Source organism: Pteropus medius, unplaced genomic scaffold (assembly GCF_902729225.1).
Source record: "Pteropus medius unplaced genomic scaffold, Ma_sr-lr_union100, whole genome shotgun sequence".
In the NCBI taxonomy this organism is placed as follows: domain Eukaryota; kingdom Metazoa; phylum Chordata; class Mammalia; order Chiroptera; family Pteropodidae; genus Pteropus; species Pteropus medius.
The window spans coordinates 1-16,365 of record NW_024341290.1 but is presented as its reverse complement, the minus strand read 5'-3'; the positions used below and the strand labels follow the sequence as shown (position 1 = coordinate 16,365).

Below are 16,365 nucleotides of genomic sequence, written 5' to 3'. Positions count from 1 at the left end.
GAGGACAGTGCCTAGGAGTTCCATAAAAATGCAGAAATGCTTTATACAGGATCATGTTACCAGGAGAATGAATGCAGGGGGGTTAATAATTGTGAACAGGGAGCCTCTTTCCTCCTGGGACTGACTTTGGAACTGTACAGGGAGCTGCTGGATTCTATCATGACTTGGACACTGTCTTGTAAACAGTTCTCAAGTGACCTACAAAGAGCTGCTTGGTTTATGGGTGGCAATTCCAAGTGAGTGAACAAGGTTGCTCCTCTGATCAAGGAAGGTAAAACAGATCTGCTCCATGAGCTGAACTGCATACTGTTTTCTTAACAGTGATGGAAGAATTGAACAATAATAAAAGCCCCTATGGTTTGGTTTTCACACACTTATGGACAGTGGTCATGTGGTCAGGCAGAAGAGCAATAAAAACCTGGCCCATTAAAACAATGCCCACATGTGGCACAGTCCTATGGAAAACATTATGGGAATCTGAGGGGTGCATTAAAGCAGTACATGTTGATACCCATCATTACAACTCCCTTCCAGGTTTAGAAGGTGATTGGAATTAACGAGTGGGTATCTTGCTTTCCTCACTTGAGGTGGCCATCTGAACCCATGAAGTAAGTGGATATTGGGGGCTGCAGCAATGCAGAGTTGGCTGAATCTAGACATATTCCCCTTGCATTCTCTGAGGCACAAAATACCAAAGAACTGCTCTGTCTGCCAACAAGAGAGACTGAAAATGGCTGTATCGCAGATGCCCTGGGGGGAAGGCCTTGGCCTGGCAGGCCAGTCAGACTGATGCTGGTAGTTGCAGAGCAGTGGCTACAAATCTGTCTTAACGGAGGTAGACACTGACACTGGACTGGGCTTGGCTTACCTGCTGGTAGGTGCAAATGCTCAGAGTGCTATAAAATAACCAGAACAGAAGACATTACACCGATTTGGACTGCCAAGCCACATTTCTTCAGACCAAGAAACATACCCTACAGCCCATAATGTCTGGCATGGTGTGGGTCCCAGGCCTGGCTAGTCCTAGGTCTGGCTGTGATCCAGGCTCGCGGCTAGGAATAGGACTCCGGATTTAGAATGTCACATTAGTGTAATAGGGTGCCTGTGTCTAACATATGTAAACATAATTCAGCTTACTGTATCACGCATGTGTAGCTGAATGCCACTATTGTACTCTGATATGTGTGGAGTCCATGTGGTCCTCTGGGGAGCAGAAGGGGAGCAGAAGCAGAAACACGCTCCCTGCAATAGAACTGCACTCCCCTCAATAAGGTTGGTGCCTGCCGTTTCATTCTCATGTCAGCCCCTTGTGCATTTTTTCAACTGGGTGTCTCACCACTGAAACCTTCCCTTCTCGATCAGCTCGGCACTAACACATGGGCAGAGAGATATCCTCCTCAGAGTAATGGTTTGGTAAAAAACTGGAATGGGCAATTGAAACGTTGGTTGTCTAAAACAAAGTGGCAGGGATAGAGAGTCATGAAGGAGTGGCTTACACACCTTCATGAGTGTGTGTTCACACTCAACCTGAACGAGGCTCAAAGAGTGTCCCCAAAAGAGATGTTCCTCTCTTTTTCCTGGTGGATGTGATGAGGGGTCGGGGCAGGATGCTGATACAACTACATAATTTTTCCCAAATGGGGAGGATATAGGTATGACTATATTTCACCTCAACTTTCTTCCTACCTAATGCAATGGTCTCTGAACAGGGCTGCAACTACAAGTGCCAGAAACAGAAAAAATTCCTAAGCAAGAAACTATAACAATATTGTTAAACCTTTATGCAGAATTCCTAAGGGGCTGACAGTGACTGCAGCTGTATTGCCTAGTGGTCAGTTAGTCCATGAATTCTGGACTATGCGACTCTCCCCTCTATGAATGGGAGCAGATTGAGGGGGTGGCACTTGCTAGACAGGTATTGCTGCCTGCAGTCTAGACCAGCACAGCGGCCAAACCTAACATCCCTTCCAAAGGTGGAAAAGCTTGGTATAAATGTAGAGAATGAGGAATAGTAGCTCCAGGTAAAAAAACGATCCTCTTCTAATATAAACACCTTCCTTATTTACTGTGCTTATAGTACATGGTCTGTCTCTTCCCACCTGAACATATGCTCCACGAGATGAGCAATTTTTTAAATTTTACTTCACTGATATTCCCCATGCAAAAATTGTGTCATATATCTGGCAACAACCATTATCAGTTGAATGAATGACCAGTGTACAGCACCTCTTTATTTTAGAGACAGTATCTTTAGTAATATGGCCTCAGATCAAATGCTGTTTTGTGGCAGCTACAGCACAAAGTCCACTCATATTGGCATCAATGTCATCTCTACTTTTCTCACAAGAACTGCTCTTCCTTCCTTCCCCTCAACACTTCCTCCCACACCAACCCTCCTACACACAACACACAATTATATTTACCTCTTCAGGAAACAATGACCTTTGACTTTTGGGTCCTATTTTTACAACCAAATAGAAATTGAAAGTAGACACTCCTTTATAAATCTCTGAGTTTGGACTGGAGCCAGCACTAGAGCTAAGGGTGGGCAAGTAGAGCAGAATTATGACAGGAATTTATCTAAGATGAGAGATTACAAGGTCCCTTCTCTCTGCTAATTCTAAACGATTCTGGTTCCTTTGAGAGTTTGGTAAAAGTTGGAAAGAACGATCAAGTCATAGAAGGAGACAAGAGCAGGATAATCTGAAAATTCATCTCTTGATACCACAGACTCCTGTGTGCAGGGACCACTCCAAGCCTGGTGGGGACATTGAAAAGGAAAACACCTCCTGCTGATGACAGACAGGAGACACCATAAGGAAAATGAGTCTAGGACTCCTAACAAGAACAAAAACAGTCATATTCCTCTATAAAAACAAACCAACGAACAAAAACAAACACCCAGAGGATGGGAGTGAGGGCCGGACCCAGGCCTGAGGCTAGGCTGACACGGCCACATGAAGCCCTCACTGCCCACAGTTCTGGAGATATTCTTTATTAGAATCATTTACAAGGCCTGGGTGATGTTTGAGCCCCTGTGATCACAAGTCCTGGTGGGACAAGCTTCTACTGAAAGAAAAAAGACAAAGGAGCAGAGAGCTGACACAGCTGAAGAGTGACCATGTCAAAGTCCACAATGCACTGAGCACCGACGGGGCACAGGCCTCATACATGTTTGGTCCTCACAGCCTCTCCTGCAACAGCAAATATGAGAATTTTGGAAAGTTCTTAGGGCTTCTATTTATTTCGTCTCTCAAAGTTAGGACTGTCTCTTTTAAACACCCCATCAACCCTCCATGGCAAGAACTGAAAATTTTTCATATTTATATTATTCCAATAAGGCAGTAAAAGTTGCAGCTCAGCGCAACATGAAATAAAGACAGGGACAGGAATGGCACAGCCTCTGCTGGAACAGGAGAATGGATCAGGGAAGACACGAAGGTCAGTGTGGGGAGGGGGGTTGGTGGGCAGGGGGTGGGCCAGTCTCCCCACCTCCTCACATTATGCTGATAGGAACGCAGACACATTCAGATGCCCTTTGCAGAAAGAGAAATCAGAGGTTCTTCAAGTCACAAAGTGGGAGCATGAACAAATCTTGCATCACTCGTTCCCCCATAAGGCAGCTGTGTCATGCTACAGAAAAAAATAATCATGAACAAATTCAGGTTAGTCGCTGCATGTGGTGACATTCTCAACACTCCACCACATGCTCAAAATATCCCAAAGAATGCACATTCCCCAGTCCTGTCCCTTCTTCCCCAGCCCCTCGCCACTTTAGGCCACCCAGGGGTCTCACCTTTAGAAGCTGTGAGAGACACATCAGAGCCCTGGGCACTGTCACTGTCTGGGGTAGGACAAAACAGAATGTGGTCAGAACTCATAGGAGATGTGGCTAAAGGAGGAATTGTGGGGGTGGGTGAGCTCCCCCCATAGGCTCCCAACTACACTATCCCAAGGGTCTCTGGGATCACTCCCTGCCCCCAACCATACTCACTTGCAGCCTGAATGTAGATCCCTCCTTTTCCACCTGTGGGAAGAAAACATCTTGTGAGAAGCCAGGGAAGGGGGGTGGGGGCCATGAGGTGCTAAAGGAACCCCCTAGTCCTGGACCCCAGGGAAGTTTCCAGAACTGTGACTTCAGACCCAGGACACGGTGAGGAAACCTAAGGAAAGTACATGTAGGGGGACTGGACCAACCACCCTCCTCGAGGTCTGTCCTCAGCAGAAACCTTCCCCTTTATCCTGTGACAGCTAGAAGTCAGTTCCCCATCACCAGAATCATCGAGGTGATAAATCTGTCCTTCATTTTTACACGTGCATTAATACAGAGTAAGTGTGAGCAGATGGGGCCCCAGGCTGGGACAGAACGCATGTGTGGATGGTACTTCCCATTAACGAGGCAGGACACACTCTACCTGGGGCTTGAAACCCCACAGTGGGACAAGGAAACTCGGACCCCACCTCTTAACTACCTGAGAGCTTCCTCCTCCACATCACAGCTACAAACACAGCTCCAGTGACCACAAGTCCAAGGAGAGCAATGATGACCACATTGGGGATGGTGGCCGGAGGAGGAGGCTCTAGGAAGGGAAGTCAGATGGTGATGACCCTGACTCCGGGGCCTTAGCCCCAACCCTGCTGAAGTCCTCCAGGGGCTCCTGCTTCCCCTGAGAAAAGGCGCTGTGCCCAGGGCCCCTCCTTACCCCATCTCAGGGTGAGGGGCTGGGGCAGCCCCTCATGCTGCACGTGGCAGGTGTATCTCTGCTCCTCTCCAGAAGGCACCACCAGTGCTGCCCACTTCTGGAAGGTCCTGTTCCCCTCGGGCCTGGTCTCCACGAGCTCCATGTCCTGGGTCTGGTCCTCCCCGTCACGCTGCCAGGTCAGGGTGATTTCCTCAGGGTAGAAGCCCAGGGCCCGGCACCTCAGGGTGACCTCATGGTCAGAGATGGGGTGGTGGGTCATGTGTGTCTTTGGAGGGTCTGAGAAGGGTCAGAAAATTCAGGAACTTTACATCCCTCATGGGACACTCCACCAGTGCTCTGTGACCATGCTCAGAATGCTCAGGACAAATGGGATGGGAGAAGGGAGCATAAAACCTAGACACCCCACTGGACATAGGTATCTGGGATAATCTCCTACTGTTTAGAAAGTTCTAGAATTAGGCTGAGACAGGCCAGGGTCAGAGATAGGTCTCTGAAGGGGGAAGAAGGGATTCCTGGTCCTGACCTGGGTGGGGGCCAAATACTCAGAAAAGCTAGAGTCAGACCTCAAAGCCACTGGGTGTGGGGCAGCGAACATGGCCTGAGAGAAAAAGTCCCCAGGGTTCTCAGAGCAGCTGCCACAGTCAAAGGGAACCGCTCGCTGACCAGTTATTCCCGAGATAGTCTCCCCCTCCTTCCCCCGAAGACAGCACCCCTCATTGTCCCTGAGGGAAGGTGGGCCCTCTGGGCGAGCCGCCCTCTGGTACCGGATCTGAAAACCCACACGGACTCATTTTCCCGACCCGCAGGAGGCAGGTGCTCTGGTCCCACTTTCCTCCATCCTTGGAGGAGCCCCCGGCCCCCGAGGGAGAGGGGAGGCCCCGCGGCCCCTCGCACCTGCGCGCAGCAGCATCTCCTTGCCGTTCTCCAGGTGTTTGCGGAGCCACTCCACGCACCTGCCCTCCAGGTAGGCCCTGTAGCGCTCCGCCTCACCGGCCTCCTCCCACTTGCGCCGGGTGTTCTGAGCCGCCAGGTCGGCCGCGGTCCAGGAGCGCAGGTCCTCGTTCAGCGCGATGTAATCCGAGCCGTCGTAGGCGAACTGATTGTACCCGCGGAGGAGGCGCCCGTCCGGCCCCACGTCGCAGCCGTACATCCGCTGTATGGTGTGAGACCCTGTCCCCGCCCCGCGTCAGCCCCGCGTCAGCCCCGCCGCAGCGACCGGACCCAAAGTGAAAGCGAAACCCGGGGAGTCCCCGCCGGCTCCTCCCGGGCGGGTTCCGCAGCCTCGGGGCGAAGCCCGGGCCCGGACTCTCGGGCGACCCCGGCCTGTCCCTGGGGACGGGGGTCGGGACCGGGGCCCGTCGCGTCGCTCACCGGCCTCGCTCTGGTTGTAGTAGCCGCGCAGGGTTTTCAGGTTCACTCGGAAAGTCTGTGCGTTGTCCCGGGAGATCTCGGTCTCCCGCTCCCAGTACTGCGGGTCCTGCTGCTCCACCAGGTCCATCCACGGCGCCCGCGGCTCCGCCCTCGGACTCGCGGCGTCGCTGTCGAACCGCACGAACTGCGTGTCGTCCACGTAGCCGACGGCGACGAAGCGGGGCTTCCCGCTCCCGGGCCGGGACCAGGCGGTGTAGAAATACCTCAGGGAGTGGAAACCTGGGGGCGGAGAGACGCTGAGACCCGCCGGCCCTCCTCCCGGCGCGGGTCCCGGTCCGAGGTCGACGGGCCGGGAGCGACGAGGGGGCGCGGGGAGCGGGGGCCTCGGGACGGTCAGGACGGGACGGGGATTCTGGGCCTGGGCGGTGGGGACGCGTCTTCCCCGCGTCCTGCGCCCCGCCGGGCGGTCCCCTCGCTCCTGCCCCGCAGAGGCCGTTCCCTCCCGACCCCGCACTCACCCGCCCAGGTCTCGGTCAGGGCCAGGGCCGCCGAGAGCAGCAGGAGGAGGGTTCGGGGCCCCATGACCTGCATCCTCGGAGTCCAGGGAGACTCTGCGTCCGGGCGGGGCCGTGGAGACCTTATAAACGGGCGGCGACACTGATTGGCTTCTCTAGAAACCGGACGTGCAATGGGACTGGGAACTGGGGCCGCGTCATGAGTATCCAGACAGGAGGACCCGACACAGGTTGTGAGAGGGAGAAGTGAAACCTCGGGGAGGTGGGGACTCCCCAACACTGAGCTTCCCCGCCCCAGACACCGCCCTGGCGTCTGAGACCCTGAGAGCCACGCCCTGGGGACCTGGGACTTTGCCCTGACCGCTCCTCCTTCACCGACAGCTCTTTGTCACCCTGTCTCCCTGAGTCCTGGCCCAGGAGCTGTGTGAGGAAACCAGGGAGAGACCCCAGGCGGGGACGGGCCCCTTTGCCTCCTCTCCTCTTCCCGGAGCCCTCCCTGAAATGTTCTCTCTGCCTCCCGCCCTTTGCCTCTCCCTTGGACTCTTCTAGAAAGCTCAGCCCCAGGGAAACTGATGCCTAAGAGTGAGCTTGCCCTGGGAACGAAGGAAGGACAGGGGGTTTTGCTTTCATCCTGGAGAAGTTGTGCCTGAAAACACCAGCCAGAGATTCTCACAGTGACCAGTCTCCTTGTTGTCTATGAACCAGGGTGAGTAACACAATCTTGAAAACCCCTGATCCTCAGGAAGCTAACCTGTGAAAGAAAAGATTGAAGCCCCTGGTCAGGATAGATATGTGAGCACTGTGCTCAGACTCACAAGGCTCTTAGGTCTTAACTTTCCCAAACAGCATGTCTGTGACTCCAGGTTTTTGTACTGTAAAACGAGCTGCATTCCACAGCCCAGAGCCTGTCCGTGTGAGTCCCCCACATCCTCAATACAAAAAAGGTCGTGGAAGCAGTTTGTTACAGTGTATTTCAACCAGCAGCATGTACAGCCTCAGAGTTCCAAGTGTTCAGTGCAGTTAAAATGTCCTTCACTAGTGCTCCTGCATAGCCTATTGAGGAATAATTCACATCTAAGTGGTGTACACATTTTATCGGGACATATTATTATTTTTTAAACTGATTAACATAAGGAGGCAATTAGTTTTTAGGCAGGTCCACAGAACAACCTGCTAGGCTCTAGATCGTTTACTAAAGATCTTTAAAAACATATTTAAATCTCAGAGTTCCACTGCTGTAGAATTCTTTACTTCTGCTGCACTTTCTCACCTGCCACTTCTCCAGCCCTTCCCTCTGTCTCCTTCATCCCCAGGCCCTCTTCCCCTCTTAGTCTCCACCACCTTCTCACTCCTGACTGTGGCACTAGTGCTACCCGCCCCCACCTGCCACCCAAAACCTATTGTCCCCACAAGAATCAGAGATCCTGCTAATGTGACTCAGGTTGTACCTGCCATTTCTTCACTAAAACCCTCCACTGACTTTGTCTCTCTGTGAGAAGTCTCTAGAATATAAGGCATGTGAGCACAGGGGCTTTAGGCTACTTAGGTCAAAGTTGCCTCCCAGGCGTATAAAGCCATTCCTGACAGATAGTAGGCATTAAGTTAATTGTCGGTAAATGATGATTGCATTAAAATTTAATTACATCACACAAAAATCATAAAATAAAAACTACAAAAAAGTACAGAAAGATTTTATTACTGGTAACTAGTGTGCATAAATTCATCCTAGCGAAATAAAATGCTGTATACTTATTTGTTGCACAGTTGAGTCTGTGTATTAGTTTTCTATTCTTGCAGAAGATATTACCACAATTTAGTGGCTCAAAACAACTCCCAATTATTTGCTCACAGTTCCTTAGAAATCCAGGCGTGTTGTGGATGGGTGCTCTGCTCAGAGTGTCACAAAGCTATGTTCTCATCTTGAGCTCAGGGTCTTCCTCAAAGCTTATGTAGAGACGGTTGGCCAAATTCGGTTTCTTCCAGTTGTGCATCTGAGGTCCCGTTTCCTTGACAACTGACAGCGAGGAGGTGCCAGGGGATAGCTGCTCCTATTACCTAGTGGCCAGCAGTCTTTGCCATGTGGCCCTGCATTTTTAAAGCCCCCAGTGGAGAAATGCCTCACACTGAATCCCTCTCACACTTGGAATCTCTGCTCAGGCAGAACCCCAATCAGCACTCACCTGATCAGGACAGGCCCACTCAGGACAGCCCCCTCCTCCCAATCTTAAAATCAACTGATGGAGAACTTAGTTACATCTGCAAAATCCTTTCCCAGCAGCACCCACATTAGTGTCTGATTGGATAACTGAGTGAAGTGAATAATGGGGGTTGTTATTGGGGACCTGTTCTTCCTCTTGTGTTTGATTGGGTCATGGTTGGAAATCTAAGTACAAGTAAATAGAGTGCTGTGAATGGTAATTGTCAGAAACCAGCTGACCAAGTCAAACCAGGTCCCTGAATGGGGGAGCGGGGACTGAGAAAAAAGAAAGGACAGACATGGTGCAGGAGGAAGAACAGATCTCACAATTGTCTCTCCGAGTTTATTTCTTAGGCTCCTTTTTACACATATTCTGTTCCTTTGTGTATCCCAAGATAACATAGTTAAAGTAACATCTTGAAGATCAAGGTACAATCGAAACTCCCTTCATACCTCCTGTTTCTAATCTTAATCTTCTTCCTTCTGGAATTCCTCAGAACCAGCTTTTTTCCTTTTATATGCAAGCAGACCTCCCTAGATAATCCATGCTCCTTTGAATTTTGAGAGCTTCACTTAACCCTTTAGCTCCCTACAGGTAATAAAATGCATCCTGCCTGTTAGCCATGGAAATTCTTAAATCTTAAAACCAAATGACATTGTTAATATCTTATAAATAATTTAGAGCAAATGAAAATTAAAATGCATTATTTCATTCTCTCTTTAAACACTGTATCAGTTAAGTATTGCAGCATAACAAATTATACAGAATGTAGCAACTCAAAATAACAAATGTATATGTTCTCCCACAGTTCTCCAGGGTCAGGAATCTGGCAGAGGTTTACCTGAGTGCTTCTGGCCAGGGCCTCTCTCAAGGTTGCTGTCAAGTTGTCAGCCAGGGCTGCATCATCTGAAGGCTTAACTGGGGCTGGAGGACTCACATGAAACATGACTTATTGTTTGAAGAAGCTGTTGGAAGAAGCCTCGTTTCTACCTGGGTGGTCTCAGGAGGCCTCCTTTCCTAGCCATGTGGACTTTCCATAAGGCAGAAAATGACCAAGCAGCTTCTTTCTTCAGAGAAAGTGATCAGAGAGAGAGAGCAAGCAAGATGCAAACTGCAGTGTTTTCTGTCCTAGACTCAGAGTCACACACCATCACATTAGCCTTACTCTGTCAGTTAGAAGTGAGTCATTAAATGCAGCCCACAGTCAAGGGGAGGGAATTACTGCACCTCTGGAAAGGAGGAGTGTCAAAGAATCTACACACATGTTAAAACCCAAATTAAAATTAATTAATGTTTCAGGATTTTGTAAGTCACTGTTTCCTTTTTCTGATTATTTTTCTTTAATGCTTTACATTTCACTTTTGGAAAGCCACGGGTAAAAGTCTGAAACAGAGAAAGGAGATACATCAACTTTTGTGCTTCTCAAAATTACCTTTGGTGATAATGTTTCATTCAATAAGTTGCAACAAAGTTGAGAACCTATAGTTAGCTAGACCAAATAGTTCCAAGATGTGGGTGCCTTAACAAGAATGTCTTTAAAATAATAACTATCTTTGTTTGTCATTAGAAGTTTCAAATTTAGTTTGTTAAGAATGTCAACCAGAGGGTAGAGAGGCAGGGGGAAAAGGGGAGGTAGATGGAGTAAAAGGGGTCAAATATGTGGTGCCAGAAAGAAATCTAACTGTGGGAGGTAAACATACAATGCAATATGTATACATGCCTTTCTGTTAAATTGTACACCTGAAACTTACTGGATTTTGTTAACCAATGTCACTATAATAATAATTTTTAAAATGTCAAAAATATTAGCAAAACTGCCAGTTTTCTTATTCAACATCATCTTCAAAAACATTTGCGTGATGAAATTACTTTTCAGTTAGAAAAATGTGAACCTCATGCCTCAGTCTATACACCTAGCTTAGCACCATGACAACAATTTTGGCGTGATGCAGTAGGCAGAGGTGTTTAACTCCAATTGAGGAACAAAATGTCCAAAACTGGCTGTCCAGTTGGCATCCTAGAGTAAATTTCACATCTTTTGCCATGCTTTTGAATGAGATTTGGTAGAAGTGATTTGGACAGCAACGTGATTCTAAAAAGCACTGTTAATATGTGCCTCTAACGTTTGTTTTAAAGCAGCTCTCTTGTGTTTTCCATTTACACTTTCTAGTCATCACTGGTTTTCCCTTTATAACATTTTCAAGTTTACTTACGTTGACCAACAGTGTGCTTTTCCACTTCTGTAAAGGTATTTAATTCAGTTGTATGTGAAGTTAAATGTAAATAACACATCAAATCACAAGATAGAATTATTTGCACATCAGATTGAAGACTGTATACCAGAATATATGGAGAGTGAAGGATCATGTGACCTATTTCTAACCAATGCCATTTTCTGTGACATTCTGGTCCTCTCTCTGACATGGCTCGTAATAATTGGTTGTGGATTTGTTCCAACGTGAGTAGTTCTTGCTAAGTACTCTTACGATACACTTTGGTATTTTCTTTTCTCTTTCTTTTCACTTTCCTTTCTAAAAAATGAGCCAGGAATAGCTCACAAGCCACAGTCTGAAAAGTGTCAGTTTGAGGAATTATGATCAATTAAATACCTGGGCATCCACCCCTGCTGTCGGAAACTGAACCTAGGAAGCCCCCATGAGGGCCCCTCAGTCCCATCCCCCAGGTGTAACTTCTATCCTGAGTCTTGTGTTTACCATTCCCTTGAGTTTCTCTAAAGATTTTACAGTAAGTGTGTCTGTCCCCAAACCAAACATTGTTTAGTTTCGCGTGCTTTTGAACTTCCTGTACAGTGAACTCTTGCTGCATGGACTCTTCTGAGACTCAGCATTATGTAGGGAGTTACCCCTCATGTGTGAGGCTGTTGTTCATTCATTTTTACTGTTGAAGTCTTATATTTTATAATTATACCACAACTTTGCTATTTTCCTACTGATGCCTATGTTGTTACTCCAGCTTTTTCTGTGAACATTAGTGCACATGTCTCCTGGGGCACAAGGCAAAAAATTCTCCAGAGCACACTTAGGAGTAGGACTGCTGGGCTATACGTGGTATGTCTTTGTACTCGATAATGTTCATTTGATTTCCAATGTGCTTGTGCCCATTTAAACTTTTACCAGGACTGTATAAGTCTTCCTGTTGTTGATGTGTTTGTTCTGAAAAAAAAACAAAACAAAAAACAAAAAACCCTCAGTCTAAGGGAAAGAATTAAGAGTTGAAAACCACTAACTTGGTTGCAATCATCCCAGGCATAATTTTTCAGATACTATTAATAATGTTTCTTTATTTAATTTTATTCCATATACCTTGGCATTATACTTGTGGCATATAGGTCCAGGTAATGCTTCCTTTTAGCATAACCACAGAGTCATTTTATGTTTTGATTCTTCCATAATAAAATGGAAAAAGGGAGAGAGGGAAGGAAGAGAGGGTACAAGAGAAAAAAAGGCAGGAGGAGAAGAACTGGAAATAGTGAGTGCAGAGAATATCAGCATGCAAGAAAATAAAAGAGCTGTAAATAAATAGAAACTTAAGAGAATTTTATTAGTTTTCTATTGCTGTGCAGCAAACTTTCCCAAAATTTGGTAGTTTAGAACAACAAACATCTATTAACTCAAAGAGATAATACAAAGACAAGCAAAATGGAGCAGATGCTAATGGGATAAGGTGGATAAAGAGAAGGATTTTACAAGATGGAATAAGTAACAGGTCCTTGGTATACAGATAAAACTGATTTTGTTACTCAGCGTCCTCCAAGAAGCAGATCCCAAGATGGGATTAAACTCAGCAGTACTGTATTAGGAGAAACACCTGTCAGAGACTATGGGGAAGGGTCAGCAGACAGACGCAAGTCTGATGGTCAGGTGAGAAGGTTCATTAGACTTATCTTAGATCACTGCTAGGCCTTCTCTGTGAAGCTGGGCAAGGCTCTAGGAGAGTCATCAAACCAAGCTGGCCGTCAGAGGAGCTCCTGTCTCCCAGGAATGGCCTGCCATCGTGTCCCTACTGTGACCAGTGATTGTCTGGGAACCACCCATGGGAAGCAGGGCCTCTGCACAAACACTGCCATGGATTTCAGAGCACAGGAGCACTTGTGGCTTACCTGAAGGATGTGACCCAAACCTTCCTACCTGAAGGGCCCGAGCCCTTGGAACACAAACTCTGCTCAGGTTGGGTTGCTGCATATGTCCACTTCCACTTATAGGAACAAGGTGAAACGGGGGGGCACCCAAGTCTATCACTCATTCCACACTTTTTCCTCCTGCCCCCATTATGTGACAGCGGCCCCAGCCCCTCCTGTGGACTAGAGTCGATTACTCCTGTCTCAGGAAGAAGGGGCTCCCCTTCTCACCTGCTGGTCTCTAGGCATGTGGAGCCCACACTTCTTTGGTGACAATATAATGTTTAGTTCAATGGGACCTTTGTCATGTTCCCTTGTAAGAGTGCCTCCCATCCCCACTTTGTGGACCAGAACCTCCTACCCGGGAAAGCCCAGAGTTGTGGAGTCAGGAAGTGCAACATCCACCAGTGCGTGACACCAGATGATGATAACTAGGGCCACACCTGCATCTACCCTTAGCTCTTCCTGTTGAGGACCCAGCACCATATAAAGTTCTCTGATTCAATAAATATGCTGTGTCCTGAAAGAGGTAACCCCACCCCTTTAGGGCGCTTCCTCAAAGCTGGCACTTCAGTTGTGCCTTCAGAAGACCTGACCCGCATCCTGTGTGACCAGCAGCCCCTGGACGGTACAGATGGGATCTGACCAGTGGATCCCACGGTCATGGCCCATCCTGTACTTCCTTCACATGAAGTGGGTCCCTGGTCAGATACTGTGCTAAGAGCCATTCCAAGACTGTGCATCAGGCATTTCAAAGTCCCTAGATGGTGGTCTGGCTGGAGCTCTGAGGACAGGAAGGAAAACCCACACATGGAATAGGTGACTCAGCCTATGAGGAGGAACCTCTGGCCCTCCCACGATGGAAGGGTTCACTTTATTCAACTTGTCACTCGGTGGCTGGTTGGTCATCTAAAAAAATAGTGCCAAATCAGGGCCCAGTATTGGTCTAATTTTGACATTGGACATTCAGAGTTGGCTGTTGCTGGGACAGCCTTGGCAAGTGCGAGTCGATGCTGCTGGACCTGTAGGTAGCCTCATCTCTGCCATTGTGGTCACTTCGTTCATGTGCCCATCCTGCCAGTCCTGGGGTGATCAGTGAAGAAGGCCAGCTAAGGCCAATTTGTCTGCTCGGTTGCTCAGGTCCTCTTCAGGGATGGATGTTTTCTGGTGGATGTGAACATGTGGTTCAGGCTCAAACCCAGATGTACCATTTCCATCTTATAATGGACTGCTGCTGGGCCTGTCCAGTTTATGACTTCGTGTGCTATGCAGACCTCAATTCATAATGACTTGTAATTACATGGCTGCTTGGTGTCCCACTGGCAAAGAATTCTGCCTTATCAGGGCCCAGTAACACACCCAAAGTTGCTTCTAAAAGTGGGTATATTTCTCTGCTGCGGATAGCATGGCCTTACTGCAGAACCCAGGGGCCAGCATGGTGCTTCTCCCGTTGGTGCTTGGTTTAGTTCCCTACTGCATTTTTCCCACCACTGATACCTCGAAACACCATGGGGTCTGCAGGACGGTGGGTGATGGCACCATGGCCTGGAGTGTCCTTGCAGGTCCAAGTTCCATTCAAAGCTGGCATCTTTCTATGAACCAAACAATATACCTAGATGTGGCGAAACGTCCCACCAGGCAGTGTGCTTCCTTTTTCGTAGTGAGGGATGCAAGAGGCAGTAGTGTGTCTTTTCCTTTCGAGGGGATACCCCTGCATGGCCCTCACTGCTGGACATCTAGAGCTGAAGGGAGGGGCCCACTCCCTGAGTCTCTGTAAGGTTTATCCCCCACCACCTGGAGGGCACGTGGTTTACCAAGGCCTCCAGGGCAGTTTCTACCTCTTGCTCACCCATCCCAATCTACATGATGTTGTCAATGAAATGAACTACAGTTGACCCTTGAACAACGCAGGTTTGAACTACATGGGTCCAATTGTACAAGGATGTTTTTCCATTGGCCCATTCGGTTTGATCGATGAACTCGATTCAAACCGAGTTGTTGAAGGGTGAACTGGCAGTTGGGAATCCCCGTGTGGGAGAGCCGACTCAAGTGATAGGTGGATTTCCGCGTGCACAGGCGGTTGGTGCCTCTAACTCCTGGATCGTTCGAGAGTCAGCTGTACTGTGATATTCTTTAGGATGTCCAGGAGGTCCAGATCTCTTAGGGCCACATTACAAAGGGCAGGAGAGTTAAAGTCACCCTGAGGCATGTATAAATAAATATCGTTCCTTCCACATGCATGCTAATCATTTACCTGCACTTCCCTAACTGGAATAAAAGCACGCACTCACCACCTTGACATCCACACGCATGTGCCTGCAGCCGTATTACTCCACTCTAGCTGTGGTATCACATCCAGCGCAACAGCTGCCGCCAGGGCTGTACTCGGTGAAGGCCGAGGTGACCTCACGCTTCCTTATACCCCATCAGGTTTCTGCAGAGACAGGTTGTTGAATTAATGGAGATGATAGGCAGCACCGCCACGGCCTCTGCCTTGGTCAGGCCTCTAGTGGTGGTGCTAGCGCCTTCAATACCTGCAAAATCTTCCACAATACCTGCTCCTGAGATGCAATGTCATTTCTGATGTGGCCAGGATGGTGCAGTTTCAGAGATTTCCTTCTGTCCTTCAGCACAATGAGAGACCTTACTCCACGGACAGGGACCAGTGTGAGGGTTGCTCCAACTGCCAAGTGTATCAGTGCTGATCATGTACTTGGGAAATGGGGCAATAACCCTGGGGCGGGTCTATGGACCCAGTGGTCACACTGAGAGCTTGTCCAGGACTCCATTTATGACCTGGCACCAGCAGCCCACTGTAATGGGGGACATGATGATGCTATGGGTATCTGGGTATTAACGTCACCTCAAACCCTACATGCAATATGCCTCAAAATTCTGGCCATTTCTCTCTTCCTAGTGTACAGTCACTTGAGTAAATGGCTGTGGTTCCTTTGCAGAAGGACTGAGGGGACTGTCCCAGTAGTCATTCACCACAGTGCTCCAGGGGACTTCCTCCTCGGGGTTTGGACACCTCTACAGTCAGTAGGTTCTGAACCTGAAAACTGGCTCAGGTCTGGGTACTGAACAAAGGATCGTGGCTTTATTGGTCCCAGAACTCTCAACTGCTCCTCAATCTTGTTTTATTTACAATAGATATTAAGCAGCTCACACTGTTGACCATCTATTAGCTATGATCAGAATGTTTGTGTCCACACAAAATTCATATGTCCAAACCCTACCCCTCAAGGTGATAATATTAGGAAGTTGGGGCTTTGGGAGGGTGGGGCCCTCATGAATGAAATGATTATTCTTATAAAATGGAACTGAGAGAGACACCATGTGAAGACACAGCTAGAAGCCTCCGTCTGTGAGAAAGCTGGCTGTGACCAGACACCGATTCTGCCAGCATCTTGGTTTGATCCCAGCCTCCTGAACTGTGG

The 16,365-nt window shown here is 48.4% G+C and overlaps 1 protein-coding gene and 1 long non-coding RNA gene across 5 annotated transcripts; one reads left to right on the top strand and one right to left on the bottom strand.

Annotated features, from left to right (window-relative positions):
* Window positions 1–2,196: 2,196 nt before the first annotated feature.
* LOC120592626 (patr class I histocompatibility antigen, B-2 alpha chain-like) lies at window positions 2,197–6,736 on the bottom strand. 3 transcript variants are annotated; one of them, XM_039850375.1, is made up of 8 exons: window positions 6,593–6,736; window positions 6,075–6,353; window positions 5,598–5,873; window positions 4,704–4,979; window positions 4,473–4,580; window positions 3,995–4,027; window positions 3,797–3,844; window positions 2,197–3,633 (listed from the first exon to the last, which is right to left on the bottom strand). In XM_039850375.1, the coding sequence occupies exons 1-8, from the start codon at window positions 6,663–6,665 to the stop codon at window positions 3,629–3,631; spliced, it is 1,098 nt and encodes a 365-aa protein (XP_039706309.1). In that variant the 5' UTR covers window positions 6,666–6,736; the 3' UTR covers window positions 2,197–3,628. The 3 variants fall into 3 exon arrangements, with proteins under 3 accessions (XP_039706309.1, XP_039706326.1, XP_039706319.1); XM_039850392.1 differs by lacking the exon at window positions 4,473–4,580; XM_039850385.1 differs by lacking the exon at window positions 2,197–3,633 and having other exon boundaries at window positions 3,804–3,844; window positions 4,462–4,580.
* On the top strand, window positions 6,266–10,088 carry LOC120592635 (uncharacterized). 2 transcript variants are annotated; one of them, XR_005650173.1, is made up of 4 exons: window positions 6,266–6,407; window positions 6,749–6,819; window positions 7,139–7,295; window positions 9,596–10,088. It is a non-coding gene; the product is annotated as an uncharacterized LOC120592635 (long non-coding RNA). The 2 variants fall into 2 exon arrangements; XR_005650172.1 differs by having other exon boundaries at window positions 6,749–7,295.
* The last annotated feature ends 6,277 nt before the right edge of the window (window positions 10,089–16,365 follow it).

What these genes read in the sequence shown, in the direction of transcription:
- LOC120592626 (XM_039850375.1), bottom strand. Translation starts at nt 6,665, where the DNA reads ATGCAGGTCATGGGGCCCCGAACCCTCCTCCTGCTGCTCTCGGCGGCC. An exon ending in CCTGACCGAGACCTGGGCGG is followed by an intron (nt 6,354 to 6,592) that starts GTGAGTGCGGGG and finishes CTCCGCCCCCAG; the next exon opens with GTTTCCACTCCCTGAGGTAT. An exon ending in GCCCCTCACCCTGAGATGGG is followed by an intron (nt 4,581 to 4,703) that starts GTAAGGAGGGGC and finishes TTCCCTTCCTAG; the next exon opens with AGCCTCCTCCTCCGGCCACC.